Source organism: Dinoponera quadriceps, unplaced genomic scaffold (genome assembly GCF_001313825.1).
Source record: "Dinoponera quadriceps isolate SergipeBrazil2010 unplaced genomic scaffold, ASM131382v1 scaffold1742, whole genome shotgun sequence".
Lineage (NCBI taxonomy): Eukaryota > Metazoa > Arthropoda > Insecta > Hymenoptera > Formicidae > Dinoponera > Dinoponera quadriceps.
Window position 1 is genome coordinate 57,324 of NW_014555803.1, and position 13,141 is coordinate 70,464.

General features: G+C 33.4%; 1 protein-coding gene across 1 annotated transcript in view; it reads right to left on the reverse strand.

Annotated features, from left to right (window-relative positions):
- Positions 1–13,141, reverse strand: part of LOC106745433 — a 28,629-nt gene that overhangs the window by 11,713 nt on the left and 3,775 nt on the right. The window contains 6 exon segments of the mRNA XM_014621026.1: positions 1,092–1,212; positions 3,773–4,026; positions 5,221–5,504; positions 5,681–5,775; positions 7,474–7,616; positions 10,341–10,662. Coding sequence (XP_014476512.1) covers positions 1,092–1,212; positions 3,773–4,026; positions 5,221–5,504; positions 5,681–5,775; positions 7,474–7,616; positions 10,341–10,662 — 1,219 coding nt within the window.

Consider the following 13,141-nt stretch of genomic DNA (forward strand, 5'->3'; position numbering starts at 1 on the left):
CTAAAATTAAAAGAACCAAAAAAACAGTAGAGGTCATTCGCAAATAGAAACTTCAAACTTTAAAATCCTTTTATTAAATTTGGATTTGGATAATTTTTGATGATGATGCAGCTACTTGAATCTTGCCTATTTTTTAAGGAAGTGTCAAGTGCTCCTCTAATTCTTGTGCGTAATATATTTCACCGATTTTAGATTTTGTGTAGTAAAAGCGTACATTCAACTGAGTATTTATATCTTATTTTTAAGTCGAAAAGAGGTTTTGCATAACAACGAATATTTACAGCAAATTGTATATCCGAATGATATGAACGTTAAATATTTTTGAGTAAACACGTACAGTGCTGTGTAAATTTAAAGTATGTAAATCTACATTCAACTACAAGTATAAAATCCTTGTTCAATATTCACAAATATTCACATTGCATATTTTGAAATACCATGAATAAATTTACAACTTTTTAATGTGCTTATTTTCATATTGAAACGAAACTGAGTAACATATATAATAACGTATTAATGTACTTTTACTCATTAGCTATAAAACAAGTATCAAAGATTGTCAATCTCCTCAAAAATATTTATGTATATTCGCGTATACTCGTCATATTTTTTTGCTTAAAGACTGCACGTGTCTGAGAATACAAGAAACAAACAAAAAAATGATAGAACTGCTTAAAAAAGGACCAAAAACAGGTCATATGAGGAATAAAAGCAATAAAATATTTTTGAAATAGTTCCGTCGAGCTTAAAATATCGAATTTACAAATTTAAAAATCTGTTAAAAAATAAGGAAGAAAATACTAAACAGTCATCAATCACAAAGAAGAATATAAATAAACTCATCCGGAAGATCATGAAATTGAAAAAACGATCCATCGTTTCTGTCAAGTTTTGAATGTGAGACTTAAAAATTAAAAGAACTAATAAGAGATAAAGGTAGAGAATATCGAAATATTACAAATTATAAGGAAAGATATGAGAAAGGTATTATATCAGAAAATCACAAAGATGAGGAAACGATTGATCGTTTCTGTCAAACCATAAATGTGGAACTTAAGAATTAAGGGAATCAATAAGAGATGAAAGAATACCGAAGAGCCGCACATGAAGAGTAAAGGTGTGAGGAAGATAGCCCAAATGAGAGCAAATATAATTTTGGCATAGATTTTCAGGAATCGCCACGTCAATTTCAGCTTGGTGGTGGTCACAACCCTAATCGCAAAGCTTTTAAGTTTCTCATTTTCGTAAAGTCACGATATAAGTGTAATTTTTTAGGTTGGATTCTTTCGAAATTCATAACATAATAAGTTAAACAAACGTAAGTTTTTTAGAATCATAATTTTACGAATGTGCAATAAAACAAATCCTACACATAAGGTTATGAAAAACAGATCAAAGTCAAGTTTCAAATAAGACATTAAGCTTTCGCTTTGGACTTACTCCTGCACTGCATCGGCCATATTATTTAAAATTCAAGTGTCCTTTTTGTGAAAAATAATTCACAGAATATGTGTTGAAAATAATTCGACCAACGAAATGATTATCTGCGAAATATATTAGCGACTTAATCTCAATCTCAATTGACAATGTGCAAAATTGACATTGCGAGACAATCTACTGCCGTTACCCTCTCCACCACGCGTAATTGCACATCATACGTTTAACCCCTTGACTGGCAGAAATAATCCCTATAATTCCTAGAATATTATATGAATATTATTAAATGTTGAAATAATATTCTTATAATATTCAAAGAATGTTATGTAATATTTTTTTAATATTATAGAAATATTCTAATGATATTATATATGTCCATTTCACATAATATTCTTGACATCTTATATAAATATTTTTAGAATATTAAAAAAAATAATCATAATAATATTTAAAAAAAATATATAATTTTTTAGTATAAAATGCGTATTTTTACACAAAATTATTTCGACTTTATTTATATAATAAAACAATTGATATTGCAATACATTTGAAATAAAAAAACATTTGAAATAAAAAAACTATAATTTATATATATATATATATANTTATTTTTTAAATATTATTAGGAGTGAATATATAACCATCTATTAATATTCCAGAAATATTAGTTAATATTAAATAATATTATACACTTATAGGGATACATACATTTTGATATTTCTCGTAATTTAATATTTCTAAAATTGGGTATTTAAAGATTTAGGTTTTCGGGAATGCTCAATTCAATAGCAAATTTTAAAATTCAAAATTCAAGATAATGAATATATTATATAGCCGATCTAAAAAATGTAAAAATTTTATAAAAATTTTGAAATGTTATATTTTGGGATTTTTGAGGTCGCTCTTTCCAATAAAAAATTTTAAGAATAAAAATCCAAATTGGCGAGTCCTCAAATCAACATAGATAACCAAAATACGAAGTATTTTATCTATATATTATATAATTTATCATTATAAATTATATTTATTCATTATTTCAGTATTTGTTACTTTATAGATTTTAGATAAACATTTTGGCTTCATATTCGTAAACAGTGACCTCGAAAACCTTAAGACGCAAAATTTTTGTGGCATTGATTAAAGCCCTATTTTGTCAGTTTAAGTAGTTTTGCGAAATTTAATTTGCTAGTCAAAAGATGAATAATTTAATATTTATTTAACAACTTGTTTCAATATTCCTTGAAAACAACTCGTCCATCTCCGGCTCCGAACTCGTGGATGTTTTTCGTTATCTGGGATTTTTTCTCCCATTTTTTCTAGCTACGTCCCTACGCAAGTCCGTAGTCGTCAGCGTCGGTGTGATTCACCAAAGACCGGGTAAATTACGAAGAATGAGAAACAATGTTGCAACAAAACGACACACCCTCGCAGACTGCTGGCTTTCTGGAAGGCGAAATGCGTATAACGAAAACTGGCGGCGCTGACGGGTTGGATTGGCAGACTGAATGTAAAGCTACTAAACAGAGGCGAAGACGGATTTATCGTGGCCGTAAGTCATAATACGAATTAGATTCTTTTCACTGTAGAGCGATATAATGGCTGTTTATTATCATTTATTTATTCGTCATTTATTATTAAATTTCAAACACATAAATATTACTGGTAACAAAATTGCATAATATTCCAAGTTTATTTATAATGCAATAATTATTTCATACATTTCATTTATTTTAATCGCAACTTGTTAACTATATCTTCATAACGTAATTATGATTGCAACTCGCGAAATACGACAGATAAAAAAACTTATCGCCGTCGATTACTATTAACAACGTTACATATGCACGGAGAAAAATAATTCAGGAAAACAGTAAATATTAATACTGTTGTAACAGATAAATAAATACACAGGGTGTTTCTTAACTATAATATTCGTCCAATATTTTAGTGGTTGATTTTTGAGGTCATTTTACAAAGGCAACTTCATATGAATTACTTTTATTTCTTCATAAAATGACTTCAAAAATCGATTCCTAAAATATTGAGCGGAATACTTAAAAACATCCTGTATATTTATTTATTTGTTACGGCAATATTAAGATTTGTCGTCCCTTTGAATTATTTTTCTCCGTGCACATATAACGTTGTCGATAATAGTAATCGGCTATAACGAGTCTTTTTATCTGTCGCATTTCGTGAGTTCGCATATTACATTTGTATATCTGCATTTATAAATTTATATATTTACTTATTTACTATACGACAGCAGAAAATTTGCTGTCCCCCTGAATTATTTTTCTCCGTGCAGGTCATTGCGCGCTGCAAACCGGATCACGACTTTCGAGCCCAGTCCGGAAAATCCCTGATACCGTAGATGAAAACTCCCCAGGTAGGAAAGAAGACAACTTGCACTAACACACTGTAGATCGCTGGGAAGCATCCGGTTGCTATGAGTGCGGTGGTTGGCACGTGCCCCGTGACGTTTATGATCGCGTTCGGCGGCGTGGCGACCGGTAGCCTAAAGGCGTACGAACACATCAGAGTCACCGGCATCATCAGGTACAGTGGGTGGATCTCCATCGCCGAGCACTTTAAGAAATGGGTAAACGGGAGGGTGAGCGACAGGAGTCAGTCACGAATATAATTGAAAAAAAAACGATTTTTTAATCACTGGAAAGAATTCAAGGGAAAATGGTTTCTTGCAAAAAATTGTTTTTTGTTTAATTAAATGATATGCTGAATAATCTTTATAATGTCCTTTATATTAATGTGATCCAAGAAGTTAAGTAATCTTATTTTTATTATAATTTTAATTTTTCCTTCTATCTTTTGTGAATAATTATGAAGGGTACTCGACAAAGATTTTCTTAAAAAACAGTGCGCAAAGTGATTTGAAAGTCGAACCATCTTATCTTAATGCTTTCGTACGTTAAATGACGGGAGATTTATATTAATTTTTACATATTGGTGCATCAATGAATCTACAAAATGCAACGGAATTTTGTTTAAGGTTTTTCTATATTTTTCTTGTAACGATGAAATTCACTTTTAATTCTATGTACAGAAATATTAGGATGAAATTATCGAAAAGTAAATAAATTATGAGATATATTCATGTCTTATATCAAAAAATATCAGGATAAAATGTGAAATATCTCAGAAAAAAAAATATATATATATATATTTTCCGACAATTTTACCCTAATACTTTTATGTGTAAAATAAGCGGAGAAATTAATTTATGTTAAAAAACTATATGATTCCATTAAAAAAAATTAAAGTTGATCTTGAAATAATGTTTAAAAAAATAGTTTAATAACATAATAGTATAACCATTTTATATCTCCTACAAAATTTTAAAATTTTTGTCTTAAACTTTTTTTCGGATATAATATATTTCTTTCGAAATATTAGTCTGTATCACTTTATATGGGTCACCTAGTAATTATTTCTTACTAGACAGGTTTAAAAAATTATACACATTAATAACATTATATTATATATTATATATTATATATTTGTTCACAATATATTCACAGTTGTAATTCTTTGAAAATAATGTGTGAACTGTTATCGTTTAACATATAACACGTTAACATATCATTTAACTTCAGTTAAGTGCACCCAATTATCTTCTTTATGAAAACAGGTAAATGCGGCAAGTTTTAATCGGGCACGCGTAAATTTTTTTACTCTTAGAAAAGAAACCGAAAAAATTCGCGGAAGAAAACGAAATTTTCCCGAGCCTAAACTACAGTTGCGAGAGTTTGCACGAGTTCTCACCATGTGAGCGACGATGGGCAGAAGTATGTTCGCTGTGCCGACGTTCGACGTGAACTCTGTTACCGTGTTGACGAATACCATGACGACGGCCAACATCAATATCGGAGGTAGCTCTTTCAAGGGCACCAGAGATTGTCCTATTCTTATAGCGAGGCCCGAGACGGTGCTGGCTTTCGAAATGGCGAACCCGCTGCCCAACAGAAACACCAGCCGCCACGGCATTTTCGTCCGGATGACATCCCAGGTTATTAGACCCTCGGATGGCTCGGTCGGTCTCTTGGACGCTGCGATCCGGCGAAATTTCGCGATCACTGATGCAAACTTCGCACGAAGCTACCGGGGAAGTGAATCGAGCAGCCAACCGCTCGCGCTTTACTTCCCTCAATGAGGGCTCGGTAAGTAACTTGCCGCTCGAGTCGCGTCCCCGTTGGCTTCGTAATCGCATCTTAAGGCTTCTTACGATCCTTGCTGCAGAAGTGCACGAAGGCCGGGTCCTTCGGGATAAGGAACATTAATACGCACGCGAAAATCGCGGGCACCGAGTCCCCCAAGTTCCTGCGGCAGGTCGTCGTGAGTCAGTTGTGAGTGAGCTGAGATAGTTAATCGCGAGAAATACAAAATATTCGCCATCGAATTTCACGCTTGAGGTATTTTGCGAAAAATTCGGAAGGGGTCTCTTTTCGACTGAAAACGCCGAAATATCGATTCGATGGGCACCAAATCGAAAAATTTGTGAATAGAAAATAAGAGAGAGTGTGAGGGAGGGGGTGAGAGAGAAAGGAGGTGAGAGAAAGAGAGAGAGAGAGAGAGAGAGAGAGAGAGAGAGAGAGAGAGAGAGAGGGGGGGGAAGAAAGAAGGAAAGGGAGATTTGATTTAATTTAATTGTAAAAACGTTATTTGAATCGAGAAACGGTATTTAATTTAATTGAATTTAATTCTAAAAGCGTTATTTAAATTAAAAACGCTATTCCGATAAAAATCTGCTCAATTTGATTGAATTTAATTCTAAAACGACATTAAAAAAAGACACCGCACTGAGTAAAAAAGCTTTAATAATAAAAGAATTATAGTTAGGAGAGCCATTTTCCTAGTAAATAATACTGTAGAAATAATAACTTTATGTTTATATTGCTACTACTATTCTTATGGTTAAAACCAAAAAGGGTTATAATTTCTCTCAATACGCTAATAAGAGTCGAAAAACGATTGTTAATGCGAGAATAAATTCAAATTATGGATGGATGAAACGTTTGACAAGGGGTGCGTTCGGGGGGATGCTATTAGCGCTAAAGACTGTTCGCGGAACTAGAAGATAGTGTTAACAAACACAATCGTGACGTCACTGGTGTGCTATGTCATAGCTGCGCGCTATAAACGCTATTCCTTCCGGGGTGTAATAGTAATGTTAGCATTTGCAGACTCCGTGAACGCCCAGAACTGCACAACATTGTGTATCATAGCTTCTTCACACAAATATCTTATAATACGAGTACATCGTATTTCATTATTTTACTATTATTCTCGTACATAATGGACAGTTACGTGGAAATAAAGTTTCGGTATGTTGAGACTGAAGATGAGTTTAAACTGCGATATTTGATTTAATCTAAAAACATTTTAAGCTAACTCGAGGAAAAATAGTAGAAGATGCAAAACGACAGTGCAACGCAGTAATAAGTCCGTTTTTTTTTAGTTGCACTGCTGAACTGATGCAATAAGTTAGAGTGAGACAAAATATACTTGTCTCATTTTATGTTTACGCTAATGCCGTTCTTGAACTCGCTTCCATGCTATTGGCTTCACGAACAGCGTTAGGAATATTTGCGTTTATAGCGCTAATAGTATCTCCGAACGCACCCAATGTGATGACACGCTTATTGAAACGATTTGATGAATTCAACCTACGCGGAGAATCACTCTTCCATATTAACCTATCCCGATTATTAATAACTCTATTATCTCTTTTTCTGATTATTATTTCAATTCTGCATTCACCTGATTCCCTTAAAATTACGAAGAATACTCGTGCAGTACAAATTGGATGGCTAACCGTTATTCAATATTGGCCAAGCGTTGGGCAATGGTTACTCAACTAATTTGTGCCGCACGAGTACTACTTCAGCCAGAAATTTATTCTTGCAAACAACCATGATCGGCTCTTACTAACCCTTAATGTCCATTTCTTATGATAATATACTTTAAGAAGCTTATACACGTTATTCTGTGCTACTGGAAAATTTCTCGGGTACTCACATATCCGTTAACACCTCGGACCATCCGACAACAAATCCGGGAGCTCTAAACACCCACAGAAACACGCATCCGACGAAAAGCAACGCGACGGAGACCTCATGAAACGTTATAGGGCCCAGATCTTTGAGACGCTGACTGATTACCTACGAGAATCCACACGTAAAAAAAATTAGTATTAATTTATGACTCATTCTCATATATAAACAAGAATATATATAAATTTATATGAAGATAAATCTTGCTTATATATGAAGATAAATCTTGCTTATATATGAAGAAATTCTATATAAAATTCCATATAATCCCACCAGAAATATCATATTCTTGTTATTCAAGAATAATTTTCATGAATTAGTAGGGAAAAATATTGGATAGAATAAACGATATTTTCAAACTGATACAATTCTTAATTTAAAAATTAAGTTCTTTCTAATATTTTTTCTTTTTAATTCATGAAAATTATTCTTGAATAACACACAAGAATATGATTTTTAGTGAAACTATCCTTTACAAAAACACTGCTTTTACTTCACTGCTTTTACTTTTCACATGGTCTTTTTTTAACCCGTTCCATCGTTTTTATGTTAGTTTCTTGCACTCTCAGATATGGGTAGTTCATTAAACGAAGGAACATGACGAGTATACTTGAGTATGCATGAGTATTTTTGAGAAGATTGCCTATTTTTCAGCTGATGAGTAGCAGCATGTTAATACGTTCTTCTTTTATTTCAATGCAGAAAGAAGCATGTTAAGGTTCCGGAATAGTTGCTGCGACTATGTTGAATTCATCACGTCATAGGCGAAAAATAGCACGTTGAGAAATATTTGCGTGCAATTTGCAAATAAAGAGATAATTGGATAAAACAACACTTGAAATCGCTCGTAGACATTTGTGAAAATGGATGAAATCTTTTCCCCTTTTCTCTTCTGACAGTTAATAAATAGCCATAAAAAATGTATGAAATAAGGCTCTATTCATGTAGGAAAACACATGATACACATTTTATAGTGTTGAAAGTAGTAGAAAATATGCTCCCACACGGAAAAAAAGAATATTCTTATTTTGAGAAGATCGTATTCTCAACATGTACATGTTGAACTAAGTTTATATAATGTTGAATAGAAAATTTGCTTGCGAAGAAATTCCATATAGTTTCACTAAAAATATAATATTTTCGTTATTCAAAAATAATTATCTGAATATGATCTAATCTAAGACGGTCTTAAATGTAAGACCTGATTTCTATTGGGAGTACAAATTAGTTCGGTCCGTTTTCAAAAGATGGCTCTGGCTGTTATGAATGTTTCATAGTGACAGCTGATTTCGGTGGTTTCAGAGAGGTTAGACGTCTATCAATAATATTCAGTTTATATCGCTTTGAGTTTCATACAAAACCCCTGTTTTTTACTGTGTTGAATATGTCAAATTTTGTGTTAACTAAGCAGCATTTGCGGGAGGTTTTAATTTTCTGCTTTAATTGGAAGAAAAGTGCAGCTGAAGCGCATCGAATGCTTGTATTGGGAGTGTGAATAAGTTCTCGCCGTTTTTTGTGAAAATAAATCCTTTATTTAAAAAAAATAATAAAAAACAAGTCAATTAAAATATTGCCCATTGCTGGAGACTACTTTTTCCCATCTTTCTGGCAGCATTAGAATTCCACGTCGAAAAAACGACACTTCTTTTGCGGCTATCCACGAATCGATCCATTTTTTCGTTTCTTCATGCGAAGTAAAGTGCTGCTCAGCCAGGCCGTTAGTCAGCGATCGAAATAAATAGTAATAAGAAGGCGCACTGTCTGGAGAGTACGACGGGTGGGGTCCTTCCCATTTCAACGTTTCCAGGTATGTTTTGAACGGTGACGCGACATGCGGCGAGCGTTATCATGCAGCAAAATCACCTTATTGTGTCTTTGCTCATATTGCGGCCGTTTTTCTTTCAATGCTCGGCTCAAACGCATCAATTGTCGTCCATAGAGATCTCCTGTGATGGTTTGGTTGGGTTGGAGCAGCTCGTAATACACTACCCCCAGCTGATCCCACCAAATGCACATGAGCTTGGAACCGTGGATATTCCGCTTTGGCGTTGATGCTACTGCTTCGCCGGGCTTAACCCACGATTTTTTACGCTTGGGATTACTGTAGTATATCCACTTCTCATCACCAGTCACAATACGATGTATGAAACCTTTATTTTTTAGTCGTTGAAGCAGCTGTTCACACGTGACAAGACGCCGTTCGACGTCTCTCTGCTTCNAATAAGAATATTCTTTTTATCCGTGTGCCAATACAGAGTTTTTGGCTGACTACTCCAGAGTCTTAAAGAATCCATTTACATTTCATGCTATTTCAAAATGTGCAATGTGAACTCTTGTGAGTGTTAAACATGTATGTTGTACTTGTAACTGAACATACGTTCACGTACCTCAAATTTACACAATACTGTATTAATAATAGTACATTAATATCATTCGGATACATTCGAATGCAATCCGCTATAATCGCTCGTTGTTACAGCAAAATACTTTTTCCTAACCTTAAAACGGGGGTCATTCAGCCGAATGCACACTTTCATTAGCCAAACCAACAGTTTTCGCGGACTAAAAACAGTGAAACATTTTTGTAAGGCTATATAAAATTTCTTCATGTGTAAGCAAGTTTCATTTTTCTATCGTTCTATCTAGGTTAGATTATATATTCTTGCTTGTACATGAGAATATGAGTTTTGAATTGATACAAATTTTTTTTTGTACACGTATTTCCTCTCTCAGAACACTTGGCTACATCTATCTCAAAATTCATGTTTAACCGACACAAGTAATAATTATAATCAATCCGAGAAAATCGACAGAAGCGTGGGAAGGATCAACGTTCCGAACTTGATTCGCGATGGCCTCGCCTTCTTCGCCGATCCTCGCCATCTCCGCGTCTTTGCTGCGCGGCCTCAGGTACCCCAGGAAAGCAACTCGCAGATACATCCACAAGAGAAATGAGTTCACGGCCATTTGCGGGAACGAAGCAACTATCCAGGCGCCGAAAGCGATCGGCTCGGCTTCGGGAAAGTTGACCTCGTAGATACCTTTGAAGGCGAGATTCGTTGGGGTTCCGACGATTGTCCCGGTGCCTCCGAAGGTCGACGCGTACGCCGCCGCGAACAGGTAAGCCTTCGTCACCTTCGTCGGTTTTATATCCCTGCGACGAGAAATCCTTCTCTAACACAACGCATCGGCACAAATAATTGTCCGAACTTGTTTCAATAGAGTTTGATTCGATCTTGCTTGACGAATAGTTTAGACAGTTATGATGACTGACCTAATTGAATTATTGATAATAGAGTATTTCATTTACAAAAAGAGCAGTATGTCGGGTTACCGCTGTAGGATCTCTCTCTCTCTCTCTCTCTCTATTTATCTATCTATTTATCTCTATCTTTTTCTCTGTGTAGGCCTTTCTCTCACGCGTGTTCCTGCAGCAGTAACCCGGCATACTGCTCTATATGTAAATGAAACACCCTATACAAGATGTCCCAGACACCTTGACTTTAAAATATATTAAATTATGGCTGTATTGAGCTAAGCTGAGCATGAATCGTTTAATGTTAATTATAAATCTTTATTTATATAATCATTTGGATAATTTGATTATATAAATAAAGATTTGACTTGGATTTAAATTTTACTATTTACGATGATTGTGTAGGTCTCATTATTATAATATTAAACAATCCATGCCAAGTTCAATATGGCTTTAATTTAATATATTTCGTAGATTTATCAAGCTTATTTATTAAATAAATTCTGACTTTAATTTTGCTAAGAAAATGGCTTCTCTGAGCCATTTGAAGAAAATTTTTTCTCGTTAAAAATGTCAAGGGAGGTCATTATTCATAGTGAATTTTTAATTTTCAACATATCTGTATAGTTAGTCCTGAATAAAATTCTGTTAAAGCAAAGCCTATTTAAAATAAATCGAAGAAAATAATTTCGTTATCCATTTTATTGTCTAAGGTTTGTTTACGGAAAACTATTTTTTCGATCACTTATATCTCGGAAATTATTAATATCTTGACATTTTCATTATAATAAAACATTAATTCTAAATTTTTCAGAGAAACTCTCAGTAAAATTAAAGTCGCGATGTTTGAGATACTTTATTTATTGATGATAATATATATTGACTGTGTATCGTCGTCTACTCTCCAAGTTTCTTGGAGTAAAGTCTCACCGAAATCAAGTGAAAATTCACTTGTAACGATAACAAAAACGTTGCCACCTTGAATCATAAGAATAAATATTCCATTCAAATTTAGAGTGTATTCTAACTCCGTATGAGGTTTCAACCGCTTTAAATAAATTCGTGACAATGGAAAATATTGGATTCACTTTTCAATTTTGAGTAAAGATATTCACTCAACGATTCAGAGTGGAGAACTCGTTCTATATGAATAAAAAATTACTCAAATTCAAATGACATAGCTGTCATTCTATTTCTCGAATAGAATTTTACTACATGAACCTTAGGTCCGTATTAATCGTTGTCACTTGAAACTCATGTCACATGAAAGGAATGTCACATACAAGGAAAACATCATAACTGATATAAATATGATAAAGCTGATATACTCCTGTTTCTCAGCTGCAAAATACTAAACTTCTGTCGGATAGAATATGATCTTTGTTTACTGTATATAGTAGTTGGAGTTGAAGGCAGTTTCTGTTTGCAAGCGCGTTCGGTTATTAGAATTTGATTTTTCGTTGTACTGAAGTTTTTGTGTCATTTTATAAAAATTAAAATAAATCAGCGGTAAACAATTCATTTACATAACCTAATGCTATTTTATAGTGAGTTTTGAACTTTCTAAATTACCTTGTATCATTTTATGCCAATTTTTATCCTCTGTCACTAAATTCCACAAGTTAGAGATTAGGTTGTTCTATAAACCGACATACCTGAGTTTATTGGTCTTTCAACAGACATACTTGAACTTTGCTTTAAAATATCATTTTACAAAATACAGCTGCCAGTGACTGATTTTCCTCTGTTTTTGTTTGCCTTTCAATATTATCAGAAAGAAATTAAGAAATCCTTTTCTATATATCAGGGGTACCTATAAGTAATGTCGCTCTTTTTGATACTTAGACAAAATTTTATTTTATTTAACATGATGACCATGATGTTTTAAGCCTTGTCGCTAATTCTTGAATGGTTTGCTTTGAATTAGCTTTAATTTCAGCCAACACAAGATGTTTGTCAAATTCAATAGGTCTTCCAAATTTTGGTCCGTCGAAAAGATTGAAATCATCAACTTTTAATTTTTTAAACCAACGCTGACACGTTCTAATATCCAAGGTACTAGGATAAATAGAATTAATGGTGCTTGTGGCATTAATGGCATTGTTAACTTTTCGAAACTCGTAAAGCATCAAATGTCTAATATATACTTTATTCACACTTTGGCCTTCCATTCTTAACGGTAATTCAAATTCTTTCAAAATTTCACAATAAACACATTAAATGTCAATAAATTTAATTAGTATATAAGTTATGTAATAATAAATCACGCGCATGAACAAGGTGGCAATGTTTATTTAATCTGAAAAAAATAACATTACTTATGAGTATTCCTAATAATAAAAAATATGCAAGACTAAAAATAGCATATAAGAATAAT